This window comes from Brassica napus, unplaced genomic scaffold (genome assembly GCF_020379485.1).
Source record: "Brassica napus cultivar Da-Ae unplaced genomic scaffold, Da-Ae ScsIHWf_1842;HRSCAF=2478, whole genome shotgun sequence".
NCBI classification, from domain to species: Eukaryota; Viridiplantae; Streptophyta; class Magnoliopsida; order Brassicales; family Brassicaceae; genus Brassica; species Brassica napus.
Window position 1 is genome coordinate 184050 of NW_026015259.1, and position 17538 is coordinate 201587.

Sequence of the window (17538 nt, forward strand, 5' to 3'; positions counted from 1 at the left end):
TTGGTTGCTCAATACGTAGCGACCGACCGAGTGTCTTGGTCGCTCAATACGTAGCGACCGACTGAGAGTCTTCGTCACTCAATACGTAGTGACCGACAAGTGCTTGGTCGCTCAATACGTAGCGACCGATCGAGTGTCTTGGTCACTCAATACGTAGCGACCGACCGAACGTCTTGTCACTCAATACGTAGCGACCGACGGAGTGTCTTGGTCGCTTAATACGTAGCGACCGACTGAGAGTCTTCGTCACTCAATACGTTGTGACCGACGGAGTGTCTTGGTCGCTCAATACGTAGCGACCGACTGAGAGTCTTCGTCACTCAATACGTAGTGACCGACGGAGTGTCTTGGTCGCTCAATACGTAGCGACCGACTGAGAGTCTTCGTCACTCAATACGTAGTGACCGACGGAGTGTCTTGGTCGCTCAATACGTAGCGACCGACTGAGAGTCTTCGTCACTCAATACGTAGCGACCGACGGAGTGTCTTGGTCGCTCAATACGTAGCGACCGACTGAGAGTCTTCGTCACTCAATACGTAGTGACCGACGGAGTGTCTTGGTCGCTCAATACGTAGCGACCGATCGAGTGGCTAGGTCACTCAGTGGCTAGGTCGCTCAATACGTAGCGACCGACCGAGTGTCTTGGTCGCTCAATACGTAGCGACCGACTGAGAGTCTTCGTCACTCAATACGTAGTGACCGACGGAGTGTCTTGGTCGCTCAATACGTAGCGACCGACTGAGAGTCTTCGTCACTCAATACGTAGTGACCGACGGAGTGCCTTGGTCGCTCAATACGTAGCGACCGATCGAGTGGCTAGGTCACTCAATACGTAGCGACCGACGGAGTGTCTTGGTCGCTCAATACGTAGCGACCGACTGAGAGTCTTCGTCACTCAATACGTAGTGACCGACGGAGTGCCTTGGTCACTCAATATGTAGCGACCGATCAAGTGGCTAGGTCACTCAATACGTAGCGACCGACCGAGTGTCTTGGTCGCTCGATACGTAGCGACCGACTGAGAGTCTTCGTCACTCAATACGTAGTGACCGACGAAGTGCCTTGGTCGCTCAATACGTAGCGACCGATCGAGTGGCTAGGTCACTCAATACGTAGCGACCGACGGAGTGTCTTGGTCGCTCAATACGTAGCGACCGACTGAGAGTCTTCGTCACTCAATACGTAGCGACCGACGGAGTGTCTTGGTCGCTCAATACGTAGCGACCGACTGAGAGTCTTCGTCACTCAATACGTAGTGACCGACGGAGTGTCTTGGTCGCTCAATACATAGCGACCGACTGAGAGTCTTCGTCACTCAATACGTAGTGACCGACGGAGTGCCTTGGTCGCTCAATACGTAGCGACCGATCGAGTGTCTTGGTCGCTCAATACGTAGTGAGTGACCGAGTGCCTTCGTCGCTCAATATGTAGCGACCGACCGATTGGCTTGGTCACTCAATACGTAGCGAATGGTCGGACCAAGGCCGATCTACCCCCAGTTTTATCCGTACTTCCACAGTTTGGTCGTTACCGCGCGGTTCCAGGCCTATCGAGTGGTGTTGCGAAGTCGAGTCTTTTCCCGCGAACTTTAGTGGTTCCGCGGGGATGGATTGCTCGAGTCCTTGCCGTTAAGGTTTCAACCTGTTTGGTCAAGGTATTCACGAGCTTATCCTGTTCTTCCGACCTTTTCTCATAGGTGGCGAACATCTTTTTAAACTCCTCGAGCGTCGCGGCGTTGGTTTGTGCATTGGCCGCGGATACGTCCGCTGCTGGAGAATGGAGATCGGTGCCGCTGCCTCCGTTAAGAGGGGTTTGCACGTTATCCGCGTCGTTGGTTGACATGTCTGATTGAGAGTGTTGTGGCTTTTGCGGGTTAGATTGATCCGTAAGTCCCCCTCCTTCTAGCGCCAAACTGTGGGAACCGAAATTTGCACTGTCGATTTCCGTTTAAATAAGGAAACTAAGAAAACCCTAGTTTCCCAGAGGACCCGGATATCTGTTAATTACCACACGTCAAGCAATCAGAACACGAGAATAACAACGATAAAGATAAGAAATCGAAAAGAGAGCAAAGTAGATCTTATTCCGAATCTGCGTATGAGCGTTACAACAAGGTATAAGCCTGGGCTCGAGAGCTGTCGGCGAGATTCCTAGTTCTAGCAACCCTAAGACGGCTAAACCTAATTGAGTCGCAGCTCGAAATAACAAAAACGGAAAGTTGCCTAAATCGCTCTAAGTGCTAAGTTTGCTCTCAAAAAAGTCCTCTCTCTTGCTCCTCGCCTAGGACTCCTTATATACTAGCTCCAAGGTCGGTTTACGCTTTTACTCTTCTGCCCTTAAGCCGTCATAGCATAAAAATGGAGATATTCCATTTTTCCCGATCTTCACAATTATCTTCAAAACTTCCGTATTTATCCGCGGCCGACTGAGAGTCTTCGTCACTCAATACGTAGTGACCGACGGAGTGTCTTGGTCGCTCAATACGTAGCGACCGACTGAGAGTCTTCGTCACTCAATACGTAGTGACCGACGGAGTGCCTTGGTCGCTCAATACGTAGCGACCGATCGAGTGGCTAGGTCACTCAATACGTAGTGACCGACGGAGTGTCTTGGTCGCTCAATACGTAGCGACCGACTGAGAGTCTTCGTCACTCAATACGTAGTGACCGACGGAGTGTCTTGGTCGCTCAATACGTAGCGACCGACTGAGAGTCTTCGTCACTCGATACGTAGTGACCGACGGAGTGTCTTGGTCGCTCAATACGTAGCGACCGACTGAGGGTCTTCGTCACTCAATACGTAGTGACCGACGGAGTGTCTTGGTCGCTCAATACGTAGCGACCGACTGAGAGTCTTCGTCACTCAATACGTAGTGACCGACGGAGTGCCTTGGTCGCTCAATACGTAGCGACCGATCGAGTGGCTAGGTCACTCAATACGTAGCGACCGACCGAGTGTCTTGGTCGCTCGATACGTAGCGACCGACTGAGAGTCTTCGTCACTCAATACGTAGTGACCGATGAAGTGCCTTGGTCGCTCAATACGTAGCGACCGATCGAGTGGCTAGGTCACTCAATACGTAGCGACCGACCGAACGTCTTGTCACTCAATACGTAGCGATCGACGGAGTGTCTTGGTCGCTCAATACGTAGCGACCGACTGAGAGTCTTCGTCACTCAATACGTAGTGACCGACGGAGTGTCTTGGTCGCTCAATACGTAGCGACCGACTGAGAGTCTTCGTCACTCAATACGTAGTGACCGACGGAGTGCCTTGGTCGCTCAATACGTAGCGACCGATCGAGTGGCTAGGTCACTCAATACGTAGCGACCGACGGAGTGTCTTGGTCGCTCAATACGTAGCGACCGACTGAGAGTCTTCGTCACTCAATACGTAGTGACCGACGGAGTGCCTTGGTCACTCAATACGTAGCGACCGATCGAGTGGCTAGGTCACTCAATACGTAGCGACCGACCGAGTGTCTTGGTCGCTCGATACGTAGCGACCGACTGAGAGTCTTCGTCACTTAATACGTAGTGACCGACGGAGTGTCTTGGTCGCTCAATACGTAGCGACCGACTGAGAGTCTTCGTCACTCAATACGTAGTGACCGACGGAGTGCCTTGGTCGCTCAATACGTAGCGACCGATCGAGTGGCTAGGTCACTCAATACGTAGCGACCGACGGAGTGTCTTGGTCGCTCAATACGTAGCGACCGACTGAGAGTCTTCGTCACTCAATACGTAGTGACCGACGGAGTGCCTTGGTCACTCAATATGTAGCGACCGATCGAGTGGCTAGGTCACTCAATACGTAGCGACCGACCGAGTGTCTTGGTCGCTCGATACGTAGCGACCGACTGAGAGTCTTCGTCACTCAATACGTAGTGACCGACGAAGTGCCTTGGTCGCTCAATACGTAGCGACCGATCGAGTGGCTAGGTCACTCAATACGTAGCGACCGACGGAGTGTCTTGGTCGCTCAATACGTAGCGACCGACTGAGAGTCTTCGTCACTCAATACGTAGCGACCGACGGAGTGTCTTGGTCGCTCAATACCTAGCGACCGACTGAGAGTCTTCGTCACTCAATACGTAGTGACCGACGGAGTGTCTTGGTCGCTCAATACGTAGCGACCGACTGAGAGTCTTCGTCACTCAATACGTAGTGACCGACGGAGTGCCTTGGTCGCTCAATACGTAGCGACCGATCGAGTGTCTTGGTCGCTCAATACGTAGTGAGTGACCGAGTGCCTTCGTCGCTCAATATGTAGCGACCGACCGATTGGCTTGGTCACTCAATACGTAGCGAATGGTCGGACCAAGGCCGATCTACCCCCAGTTTTATCCGTACTTCCACAGTTTGGTCGTTACCGCGCGGTTCCAGGCCTATCGAGTGGTGTTGCGAAGTCGAGTCTTTTCCCGCGAACTTTAGTGGTTCCGCGGGGATGGATTGCTCGAGTCCTTGCCGTTAAGGTTTCAACCTGTTTGGTCAAGGTATTCACGAGCTTATCCTGTTCTTCCGACCTTTTCTCATAGGTGGCGAACATCTTTTTAAACTCCTCGAGCGTCGCGGCGTTGGTTTGTGCATTGGCCGCGGATACGTCCGCTGCTGGAGAATGGAGATCGGTGCCGCTGCCTCCGTTAAGAGGGGTTTGCACGTTATCCGCGTCGTTGGTTGACATGTCTGATTGAGAGTGTTGTGGCTTTTGCGGGTTAGATTGATCCGTAAGTCCCCCTCCTTCTAGCGCCAAACTGTGGGAACCGAAATTTGCACTGTCGATTTCCGTTTAAATAAGGAAACTAAGAAAACCCTAGTTTCCCAGAGGACCCGGATATCTGTTAATTACCACACGTCAAGCAATCAGAACACGAGAATAACAACGATAAAGATAAGAAATCGAAAAGAGAGCAAAGTAGATCTTATTCCGAATCTGCGTATGAGCGTTACAACAAGGTATAAGCCTGGGCTCGAGAGCTGTCGGCGAGATTCCTAGTTCTAGCAACCCTAAGACGGCTAAACCTAATTGAGTCGCAGCTCGAAATAACAAAAACGGAAAGTTGCCTAAATCGCTCTAAGTGCTAAGTTTGCTCTCAAAAAAGTCCTCTCCCTTGCTCCTCGCCTAGGACTCCTTATATACTAGCTCCAAGGTCGGTTTACGCTTTTACTCTTCTGCCCTTAAGCCGTCATAGCATAAAAATGGAGATATTCCATTTTTCCCGATCTTCACAATTATCTTCAAAACTTCCGTATTTATCCGCGGCCGACTGAGAGTCTTCGTCACTCAATACGTAGTGACCGACGGAGTGTCTTGGTCGCTCAATACGTAGCGACCGACTGAGAGTCTTCGTCACTCAATACGTACTGACCGACGGAGTGCCTTGGTCGCTCAATACGTAGCGACCGATCGAGTGGCTAGGTCACTCAATACGTAGTGACCGACGGAGTGTCTTGGTCGCTCAATACGTAGCGACCGACTGAGAGTCTTCGTCACTCAATACGTAGTGACCGACGGAGTGTCTTGGTCGCTCAATACGTAGCGACCGACTGAGAGTCTTCGTCACTCGATACGTAGTGACCGACGGAGTGTCTTGGTCGCTCAATACGTAGCGACCGACTGAGGGTCTTCGTCACTCAATACGTAGTGACCGACGGAGTGTCTTGGTCACTCAATACGTAGCGACCGACTGAGAGTCTTCGTCACTCAATACGTAGTGACCGACGCAGTGCCTTGGTCGCTCAATACGTAGCGACCGATCGAGTGGCTAGGTCACTCAATACGTAGCGACCGACCGAGTGTCTTGGTCGCTCGATACGTAGCGACCGACTGAGAGTCTTCGTCACTCAATACGTAGTGACCGATGAAGTGCCTTGGTCGCTCAATACGTAGCGACCGATCGAGTGGCTAGGTCACTCAATACGTAGCGACCGACCGAACGTCTTGTCACTCAATACGTAGCGACCGACGGAGTGTCTTGGTCGCTCAATACGTAGCGACCGACTGAGAGTCTTCGTCACTCAATACGTAGTGACCGACGGAGTGTCTTGGTCGCTCAATACGTAGCGACCGACTGAGAGTCTTCGTCACTCAATACGTAGTGACCGACGGAGTGCCTTGGTCGCTCAATACGTAGCGACCGATCGAGTGGCTAGGTCACTCAATACGTAGCGACCGACGGAGTGTCTTGGTCGCTCAATACGTAGCGACCGACTGAGAGTCTTCGTCACTCAATACGTAGTGACCGACGGAGTGCCTTGGTCACTCAATACGTAGCGACCGATCGAGTGGCTAGGTCACTCAATACGTAGCGACCGACCGAGTGTCTTGGTCGCTCGATACGTAGCGACCGACTGAGAGTCTTCGTCACTTAATACGTAGTGACCGACGGAGTGTCTTGGTCGCTCAATACGTAGCGACCGACTGAGAGTCTTCGTCACTCAATACGTAGTGACCGACGGAGTGCCTTGGTCGCTCAATACGTAGCGACCGATCGAGTGGCTAGGTCACTCAATACGTAGTGACCGACGGAGTGTCTTGGTCGCTCAATACGTAGCGACCGACTGAGAGTCTTCGTCACTCAATACGTAGTGACCGACGGAGTGCCTTGGTCACTCAATATGTAGCGACCGATCGAGTGGCTAGGTCACTCAATACGTAGCGACCGACCGAGTGTCTTGGTCGCTCGATACGTAGCGACCGACTGAGAGTCTTCGTCACTCAATACGTAGTGACCGACGAAGTGCCTTGGTCGCTCAATACGTAGCGACCGATCGAGTGGCTAGGTCACTCAATACGTAGCGACCGACGGAGTGTCTTGGTCGCTCAATACGTAGCGACCGACTGAGAGTCTTCGTCACTCAATACGTAGCGACCGACGGAGTGTCTTGGTCGCTCAATACGTAGCGACCGACTGAGAGTCTTCGTCACTCAATACGTAGTGACCGACGGAGTGTCTTGGTCGCTCAATACGTAGCGACCGACTGAGAGTCTTCGTCACTCAATACGTAGTGACCGACGGAGTGCCTTGGTCGCTCAATACGTAGCGACCGATCGAGTGTCTTGGTCGCTCAATACGTAGTAAGTGACCGAGTGCCTTCGTCGCTCAATATGTAGCGACCGACCGATTGGCTTGGTCACTCAATACGTAGCGAATGGTCGGACCAAGGCCGATCTACCCCCAGTTTTATCCGTACTTCCACAGTTTGGTCGTTACCGCGCGGTTCCAGGCCTATCGAGTGGTGTTGCGAAGTCGAGTCTTTTCCCGCGAACTTTAGTGGTTCCGCGGGGATGGATTGCTCGAGTCCTTGCCGTTAAGGTTTCAACCTGTTTGGTCAAGGTATTCACGAGCTTATCCTGTTCTTCCGACCTTTTCTCATAGGTGGCGAACATCTTTTTAAACTCCTCGAGCGTCGCGGCGTTGGTTTGTGCGTTGGCCGTGGATTCGTCCGCTGCTGGAGAATGGAGATCGGTGCCGCTGCCTCCGTTAAGAGGGGTTTGCACGTTATCCGCGTCGTTGGTTGACATGTCTGATTGAGAGTGTTGTGGCTTTTGCGGGTTAGATTGATCCGTATGTCCCCCTCCTTCTAGCGCCAAACTGTGGGAACCGAAATTTGCACTGTCGATTTCCGTTTAAATAAGGAAACTAAGAAAACCCTAGTTTCCCAGAGGACCCGGATATCTGTTAATTACCACACGTCAAGCAATCAGAACACGAGAATAACAACGATAAAGATAAGAAATCGAAAAGAGAGCAAAGTAGATCTTATTCCGAATCTGCATATGAGCGTTACAACAAGGTATAAGCCTGGGCTCGAGAGCTGTCGGCGAGATTCCTAGTTCTAGCAACCCTAAGACGGCTAAACTTTTTTTCCGATCCGTCATAGCATAAAAATGGAGATATTCTATTTTTCCCGATCTTCACAATTATCTTCAAAACTTCCGTATTTATCCGCGGAAACTTGACATTTATCCTTCCTCGTGGGCCAAGCGTGAACCATGCTGTGGTTCACGGGCTTTTGGTTAGGAAAAATCGTAGGATGGGCCTCGAGTCGTGTTTTAGGTCCCTTTGGGCCGTCTTCCGACTCGACACGTTTACTACGAGTTTTCCGCGGTTTCTAATCCGCGAAGTTTGATCGATGAATTAGAATAGCGGGAAACATGGACTGAGCTTGCTACAGTCTTCGGGAGATAGCATTCGAAGGTTTGACGAGAATGCAAGGACTGGTGTCGTATCGATGTTCGGAAAGGTTCAATCGCTACACAGCGACCGAACTTTGGCTCGAGCCCGGTCGCTACGTAGCGACCGAGCGAGATGAGTGCTCGGTCGCTACGTAGCGACCGAGCGGGACGATCGCTCGGTCGCTACGTAGCGACCGAGCTTTGGCTCGAGCTCGGTCGCTACGTAGCGACCGAGCGGGACGATCGCTCGGTCGCTACGTAGCGACCGAGCTTTGGCTCGAGCTCGGTCGCTACATAGCGACCGAGCGGGACGATCGCTCGGTCGCTACGTAGCGACCGAGCTTGGCTGAGTTCGGTCGCTACGTAGCGACCGAGCGGGACGATCGCTCGGTCGCTACGTAGCGACCGAGCTTAGCTTAGCGACCGAGCTTTGGCTCGAGCTCGGTCGCTACGTAGCGACCGAGCGGGACGGACGCTCGGTCGCTAGGTAGCGACCGAGCTTGGCTCAGGCTCGGTCGCTACGTAGCGACCGAGCGAGACGGACGCTCGGTCGCTACGTAGCGACCGAGCTTGGCTCGGGCTCGGTCGCTACGTAGCGACCGAGCCGTGTGCATGCTTGGTCGCCGCGTATCGATCGAGCTTGGCTTGTCCGAGGTCTGATTTCCATACTCGAGTTTGTCCGCGGCCGATTTGGATACATGTCCGTTGCCTTCGGACAATCGGTATTTAGTGGTTCGATTGAGATTTGGACGATATTTTACTGCAAGGCTCTTCGTAAAGATATCTTTACGGAGATTACTTTTCGTAAAAACGTTTATGCTGATTTTTACGGACTTTCAGACATTGATTCCGTCGTGACCGATTTTGACCCCAACACTTTTGATGAAATATCATGACAAGATTCCAATCACCTCATTTTGAGTTTGTTTGTAAGAATGAGATACCTGAACTATTTATTATATGTTATCTGGTTTATCATTTAGTAAACAAACAATTCTTACTTTATACATAGTTTACATATACTAGAATGGTAAAATATGGTATATATTTTTATCCGTACACTCTTAAGTAATCTCAAAAGCGTAGATTAATAAAATAAGTAATTTGTTTTGTTGTTTTAGAATTGAATAATTTTTATACCAAACTGGTGAATGTATACTATACATACATTTATATTTCGAGTTTGCACTTATATTCTAGAACAACTTGATATATTAGATTTGAACACTAACCTGTGAATAGAGTTTGCCGGTGGTTTTCTTCAAAAAATTTATTCTTAGATATGTATCTGGAGTGGAGCTAATTTTTACAGATGTCAATCTTTTTAAACTGACACTTATGTAGTTCACTGAATTCATAGAAGAAGTTAAAAAAGAAACAAAACTCATATCAGTGAAACATAAACGAGAATGAAAGCACAATTTTATAGAGGTAGAAAATAAAATCACTTATGGAGAGTCAATCGTAAACAAACCGAGAGCATAAAACCTAATCATCTTTCGTCATTTTACAATCGATGTTGTCTATCTGGTTTTTGTGATTTGTGCCAGCCACAAAATTTAAATTTTTTTTGTGCATATGAAGTCTTAAAATGAGCTGTAAATCTGTAATACATTAACTCTTCAACAACGATGAGACATATAAAAAGGCCTACATTTGTATTTGTCATTTTACAATCAATAAATATTATAGTGTTTAAAATGTTAAAATCATTTAATGAACAAACATTACTATTAAAAACTTACTCCGCGCATGCGCGTGGATTATCATCTAGTGGAATATTACTATAACGGATAAGCATATATAATATATATAACCTACTTTAGTTTTAGAATATGTATATTTTCTTCTTTCTCAAAAAAAATACTGTATGTATATTTTCTTTCAAATATGCTTATCAGTTATGTACACATGTATTTCCTCTTTGATATATTTCAAAATCATTTTTATCCATATGATATTTAACTTTGAATTGTTTCTTTTGATTATAGAGGAGCTGAAAGCTAGAAAAGTTTGTCATATGAATTTTAACCTACAATGAACTGTTTGGAAAGAGATTTGATTATCTTAGATAAGCATGTTACAGAAGTGTTCACTCCAAGGAACATACAACTCACTAGTGTAACGTGCATTGGTTTAACTCTTGTTATAGTCCGCAACTCAATTGTTCAAAAGTAAGTGGTCATTACTTGTGTGGTAAGCTTATAACAATAATGCGTGTCTTTGACTTAACAATATATTACTCTTGGTATGAACTAAAAGCTAGAGATGAACCTTGGGCTGTTTCCGAACCTTGGCGAACTCAAGCTACTATTTTTCACTGTTTGTTATTGCTGCAAGTCTCTGAATACAAGTCTTCAGTTGCATAGTACAACTAATGATGGATATTTGCATTGTAAATTTATTATATTCGAGTCAACGACCGTTTTGGAATATGCTCTCATTGGACCGTTGCTGTCTCTTAATTCAATAACAAACGCAAGAGGAAGCTATGCAACAAACGCAAGAGGAAGCTATGTAAATATTTCATCTGTTGTAAAGAAAACATTTTAAAGTGTTACAGTTAACCCAAAAAACAAAAGTGTTACAGTTGTCCAACATATCTTTCTACTCACATAATGGGTTCTTCACCATCTATGATTTTTAAGATTCTTCCTTCTAAAAGAAAACATTACTATATCGCGTGAGGTCAGATACAAGAAACATAGATGCTAACAGCTAGCTTCAAGGCCAAGCGAAGTCAAGCTGGTTGTTATCAACATCCCATACTCCAAGACCAATCTCATCAAACAACTGTTCATAGCTCCAGCTTGAGTATCCCACGAAAAACCAATAATCACTTGGTTTCACATCTCTAGACTTCAACTCTTGGATTCGACGGGCCACCGACTCGTGATCAAGGAAATACACGCCTGGTGAGAGTTCAAGATCCGTGGAGGGGTCTCCCTCTCGGCTCAGAGCCAAAAGCGGCTTCTCTGGATCCATCACTGGACCTCCGAGAGACAGAATCGTGTCTTTCAAGAGCTCAGCTGTTTGGCCGCCGTCCAGGTCAGGGAACGATGACCATCGTAACTGTTTGTTGAAGATAACACCCATGAAACCGGATTCTCGGCCTGCTTTTAGGATCAGAATCTTTGAGTTTGCAAACGGTGGACTGTCACCTAGCCTTTCTGTAGCAACCAGGATTGTGCCAATTTTCACTTTAGGAACAGCAGGTTTGACCGAGTGCATTGGAGGCGATTGGGGACTGACCTGGTCCTGGGTTACCTCTCTTTCAGGAGGATCTCTGTTGCTTACAACGACCTCAACAAGTTTATCCACGTCTTTCTCTTTCACTTCATTGTTTACAGCTGATGAAGATTGGTCGAGCTTGTTTGAGTTTCTTCTTCCTTTTCCAGACAGAGTAGGAATGATTCCTGCCAGAGATAGATTCATAACTTACTTTGTTTAGGGTCTAGCTTATGACAACAGTATTAAATAAATGCTGTTTTCAAAACCAGCTAAGCCTGAAAGAAAATATGCTACTACGAAAAAAACAGGATCACTAGTTGCAATGCATATTAAGATCCTGCAGAACTATGTTGCTTTTATATTATTTTTTTTCTCTGGAAATTCAGTGAGTGACGTCATGTTGTGCCTTCAGATATAATAATATTTTGGCACGTGTAAAAAGTGAATAAACAAGGATGGTGATGTTGACTTACTGAAAAACTCACGAGAGTTATTTGCATGTCGAGCCAGAAACTCGGTTATGTCAGTTACAGACGTTTCCCCTTCATATAAAATGACTTTGTTTCTCTCGGCTGGAAAGAACACCACAGAAGGATACACTTCTCTCTGCAACGTTACATATTCATAGAGCGAGTTAATACTGAAATGAGACTAGGTGAAAGTGTATAAATAAACTCTCAATATTTAAAGGTGTTTTGAGAGGAAGAAATTTTTGCATTGTGATATGCAAATACTATAATCAATAGAACAAACCAGACTAGAATCAGATAAGCTATCATGAAAAGTACCTGATTTATTGAGTTTAGGATCAAGCTACAATCATTCAACGTGCAGTCCATTAAGTAGATCAATGGAGACTTTAGATTCTCGCCATTAGTTGGTGTCTCTGCTTCAGAACAGAAGAAGACCATGAATAAAATTGGAATACATGTCCATTTCACTTTCCGTAATTATTAGTCATTCTAAGTCACATAATTATAAAGACTCAATTACCTGATTTATGTTTGTTCTTGGATTCTCTCTGTAAAATCGCTTTACAATCCTTTAGTGATCGGTATACTTCACGCACAGCTAGCTCCATCCTCTGACAAAAGCCACACCAGCTATTGCCAAAAAGGACCAAAACGTCCTCGCACAAAGGACACGGAGCCTTCTCTCCACTGGATTGATTCCATGCCTGAACCATATGGGAGAACCTATTGACTGTGATACGCGGAATAGAATCCGCCTCGTGAAAATCCAGATTAACAAACGGTGGAACTGTAGCTTCCTTAGGCTTGTGAATAGTGGTTTCAGACCGTGTATAAGGTGATAGACTTCCATTGAGATATCCATGAAGAGAGTCGACCAGCGACGAATAGCTGAATGCTACCTCATCTTGAAGGACGTAGTGCTGTTGTAAAGCAGGATCAATTATTACTGCTGATGGAATCTTTACATCACCAGTTAGACCCCTAAGCAACTTATAGTTTGCGTCAGAGAAGAAAAATAAACCCGTGAAACTATGCACCAGATCTTCCTTCGATTCCGAGTTCAACAATACCTTGATCTCTTCTTCAACATTTTTTGTTTTATAAACCCCAGCCTTATCCATTACTAATTGTTTACTTCTGTTTGTAGAAACCTGCTCTTTATCATCTTGGGAGGATGATTCACTTTCAGGAGGTTTCATTTTGTCCTTTTCTTTCGAACTCATACCGACCTTGTTCTGCACATCTCCTTCTCTAGGCTCAAGAGAACTTTCACTGGAACCTTCTGCTGAAGACGTGTCTTGACCAGGTATAACTTCTGCTTGTGATGGTAAAGCATCCAGTATTTTTATGTGCACATCATCAGATAATAGACGGAAGCCAACATCCTTAGCAATCGAGCATAACTTTTTTTCTTTTCTTCTGTGAACAAGGTTTGTCAGTAGCTCCTGCAGGGAACTGCCTTCCATTCCTGAAGCTATGGTATCAAGGGCCACATTTTTATCCCCATCCATAATCACAAAAGAGACCCTATTCTCTAACTTGATCGTCTTAAAACTTCGGGCAGTTTTCTGAAGAGACACGGATCCCGATTCTTCATCAGCCTGGCTAACGGAGTTCTGAGACTTAATATCATTCCCCCAGTTTATTATGTCAGACGCTTTATGTTGTGCAGCTACCTCCCTGAAAGTACAAAGTGCTTTCATACTCTTCCTTCTAGTTTCCAAGGAGCCACTTGATCTATCCACAAAAAGAATAACCGACGGTTTATTTGCAGGCAAAGATGACTCGTGGTCCTGCCGGTTATCCTCCAGCTACATGAGAAAACAAGATTGATGTAAGTAATGCACAATGGACAGTATTAAATGGTCAGAATTATTAATCTTAGTAATAAATGGACTGGAAATATAGTAATTAATTAATAAATCGATGAAACGAGCAGAAATGCAACTACGATTTCAAATTGTATCGACTCAAACAACATAGAGATCTTGCATTCATGAAAAATTCCCCTCTTCTCTTCTGTTATAGATATACTGACAGTAGGGAGATCCATATAAAACCCAGTTCTAATCACACAACACAATGACAGAAAAAATAACAAACAGAAACTTTTACCCAAAACCAGATTTAGATTTATATATGGAAGCGAAATCTCGAATTATATATGTCACTTCATGATTTTTCTATTTTTCTTGCAACATCTCTTCTGAAATGAAAATTGAAAAACCCAACTTTGTCCTTTATGTTGTTAGATTTCAAGTAGTTTAAGTTACGGAGTGGTTTCTACCAATAAATACAGCAAACAAAGCACACGATCCCACTTAGCAAGTTACACACTCTTTTTGGTCCAGGTAGTTCTCCCCAACAAGTGGAATAATACCTGAATATGCAAAATTAACTAAAACATATGGACATAAAAAAGAATCATACCTCTGAGACGATGGGATTTTCCATCTTTAAGAGTCTCTGAATGTCATCTCCGGCCTTGAGAATATTTGAACAATGTGGACATCCTGCCAGCTGAAGGACTGCTGCCCACGAATCAGATGCTCCAACAATAAATGGTGAAGCCAGCGATTTTTCTGTGATCAGACCAAATTTTTGCCTTTCAGGAGGCAGGGAAAACTCTTTTGCGGCGGCAATCAATTTTGAGAGGAATGAACTGAATTGCTTGAACTGTTCATGGTTACATGTCTGTCCAGAACCCCCGTTCGCTCTGTCATTCTCCTGCAAAGCAGCAGTATCATTGACATAGCTAAAATCCTCAAGCCAAGGAACTCTACCAAATCCGCTTTGGAGTCTACACATCAATTTCCATTTTGTATGGTCTGCTACTAGGGCACGAAGAAAATTGCACATTATGGAGGCAATACACAAACAGTAAACGTATCAACAATCAACAAGGTCTAGACATAAAAGTGAGAATCTACCAGCCACCTTCTGGTTATTTTTTCCTCTTAACTTCAGCACTCGGTCAGTTTCAACTTTTTTGGAGAAGTTTCCTGCAAAGTTGGAATCAGCCAAACATCCCAGCTTCTGATAAAAATTACTAAAGATCATATGCCATTACTGCTATCATATAGTATCCTGATTCTTGAAGATTAAAGAGGGTAACCAAATAAATATCAGGAGATAATTGATGCACTACTGGGAGAAAGTAATCTAGTGACAGCAAAGTAAAATAATTTGATGGATTCTAAGCCTTATACCAGAATAAGACTAATCTCACGGTAAGATTAATAGCCTGAAAAAATAAATGACATTTTGCTTAGAGATGTTAGATGGAAATTTATACTCTAAACTCTAACGAACTAATACTCGCCAGAGTTCACTCACCTTAACAAAGTACTAAACTAAATGTATCAGGAGTTCAAGAAAAAACTCTTTACAAATCAAATCATATAGTAAACATAAAAGATCAATAGTAAACTCACCATGCCAAAGGTTATCTTCAGTGACATTCCTCTTCAACTCAGAGAGAAGTGTACTAGTCCATCCGCAAAACTCGAACAGAATCAAAGCCTTGTCAGATGATTCAAGAAAATCCTTCAAACTCTCTGGAGACTTCAAATGCTTGAGAGGGAGTTCTTCAGGAGGAGATGCCAAATAAGGACGAAGAGACGACAATATATTTAAGGCTCGGAGTTTCCCACGATAGTTATAAGGAACACTATGGTGATAGTACAAAATCGTAATCTCGTTGGTAGCACCAATGGCTTGTGCTAACACCTTCTCTGAGTTTCTGTAAACAACCATCAACTTCAACGAGCCATACTCGTCACTAGTATGAACCAGCTGAGTTATTTCATTCTTGAGAGATCTTGACTCGCCACACCCTACAAGATCAGCAATGAAACCAATCAGAAAACAAAGGAGATAGTGAAAGCAACTCCACATGGATGTTCTGAGATTTATGAGGCTTCCAATTACGGATTGAGGCTAAATGAATCAATACAAATCAATTTAGAGCCAAATGATATTAACCACATCTTGCTAATGCATCACGCCTCAGAGTTTTGAATCAGTGGGAATAAATGATTTGACGAGATATTTGTTCGAGCAGACTCATCTGAGTACATTTATACGGAAACTATGCAAAGGTAACGCGAGAAACAGAGAGAGAGAGGGAGGGAGGGAAAAGGTACATGGAGCGGTGACGAAGAGGAGGATGTGAGGGTGGAGACGGATCTGAGAAGAGAAGTTTTGCTCCGTGAGGATATCCCATTCGCCATGGCAGCTTGACGGAGGAATGATGGATACGAAGGCCAAGAGGAGGAGGAGGAGAGCCGGAGTTCTCATCGGGACGCCGCTCACTCACTCAGTCGTCGCGTCTTCTTCCTTTTCTCGTCGTCGGTGGTGATTCGATTTTATTGGTTAGTTCGGTTTAACAGATCAGAGATCGCATTTTACCGGTTCGGTAGAGGAGATGTGTGTTGCCACGTGTATAATCCTTTATATATATCTATCTTATTAAAACTGAAGTACAAATCTATCTTATTAAAACTGAAGTACAAAATAAGATTGTTTGGAAACTTGATTAGTAATTTAAAAATTAAATCTGTTTGGAAACAGGGTTTGTTTAAATTGTTGTGTCTGCAGGTTTTTCTAAAGCCCATCGAAATCCATGTTTACTATAACCCATCGATTTGAATTTTGAAAAAAAAAATTGTTACCTTAAATATCTCATTCTTATCTTATAAGATCTTATTCACTGTAACTGATCGATGAATACTTTCTCCCCACGTAAAAACATCAATAGGAACAAAATAGTATATACCCTAACTATTTATGATGAAGATATTTAGGAAATATCTATGATTGAATAGCAATATATTCTAAAAAATATTAACCAATTAAATAGAACTTCCATAATTTGAACGAACATTACGCGTGAACAAAATCAATAGTATCTAAGTTTGAATAACATATATATTACAATATATATGATTTCGTCAAAAACAGAAAGGAAAAAATATCGGTGATACATATATCCTCGCCATAAATACAGCTTAACCTATATTTCATCACCCATCTATATATACTGAGACTACATTCAAAGACTTTAGCATCAATGTCTCACAGCAAACATGTCAAACGAAAGAAAAATATGTCTTATTAAGAATCTCAAACTGTTCCTAGATGAATGTCGTCTCACTCTGAAACTGCTTCATTCCTGGAAACAAACCACCAGCTATGGAAGAGATACTCTTGACTGCGTCCTGGTTGACCAAACTGTAAGATACATTTTTCTTTGACAGAATATATATACATATGTATATCGATTCTCATCTAATAGTTACTCATATTCTACTATGTTTACTTAAAAGGATGTTATTGAAACAAATATCATGGGACATGTTACTGATCTTGGACCAGTAGCTATGGTCCAAGCTAAGGGAAATGAGAGTTCTTTTCCGTTTGCGTGATACAAGGTAGTTTTAGTAATAGCTTTTAATAATTATTTTAACATTTTGTATCCTAAGTTTCAATAAATTTTGGTATCTCTCTCAGTGGTCATGAAGTGGCATGTTGCTTATTGGGAAAATATGCTGAGAAATTTGAATCGGTGGAAGAAACTAATGATAAAAGTATTATATGCTTGATAAGGTTTGCAAAAATCAGCGAATACAGAGGTATACACTCCACATCTTATAT

At 44.6% G+C, this 17538-nt stretch overlaps 1 protein-coding gene across 12 annotated transcripts; it reads right to left on the bottom strand.

Moving 5' to 3' along the window:
* Positions 1 to 10693: 10693 nt before the first annotated feature.
* Positions 10694 to 16295, bottom strand: LOC106410746. Of its 12 annotated transcripts, XM_013851341.3 has the most exons (9): positions 16029 to 16295; positions 15318 to 15719; positions 14814 to 14885; positions 14314 to 14717; positions 12404 to 13694; positions 12199 to 12299; positions 11884 to 12016; positions 11432 to 11595; positions 10694 to 11349 (listed from the first exon to the last, which is right to left on the bottom strand). In XM_013851341.3, exons 1-9 carry the CDS (start codon positions 16180 to 16182, stop codon positions 11341 to 11343), a joined length of 2730 nt encoding a protein of 909 aa, XP_013706795.2. In that variant the 5' UTR covers positions 16183 to 16295; the 3' UTR covers positions 10694 to 11340. The 12 variants fall into 12 exon arrangements, with proteins under 12 accessions (XP_013706795.2, XP_013706791.2, XP_013706788.2 ...); XM_013851337.3 differs by having other exon boundaries at positions 10694 to 11595; positions 14314 to 14711; positions 16029 to 16293; XM_013851334.3 differs by having other exon boundaries at positions 10694 to 11595; positions 16029 to 16293.
* Positions 16296 to 17538: the final 1243 nt, after the last annotated feature.

Bases quoted from the DNA above. Each gene is read 5' to 3' on its own strand.
- LOC106410746 (XM_013851334.3), bottom strand. From the start codon at position 16,182: ATGAGAACTCCGGCTCTCCTCCTCCTCCTCTTGGCCTTCGTATCCATC. The intron at 15,720-16,028 runs GTACCTTTTCCC...CTGATCTTGTAG, and splicing joins CCTCTTCGTCACCGCTCCAT to GGTGTGGCGAGTCAAGATCT. The intron at 11,596-11,883 runs GTAAGTCAACAT...TATCTCTGGCAG, and splicing joins TAACTCTCGTGAGTTTTTCA to GAATCATTCCTACTCTGTCT.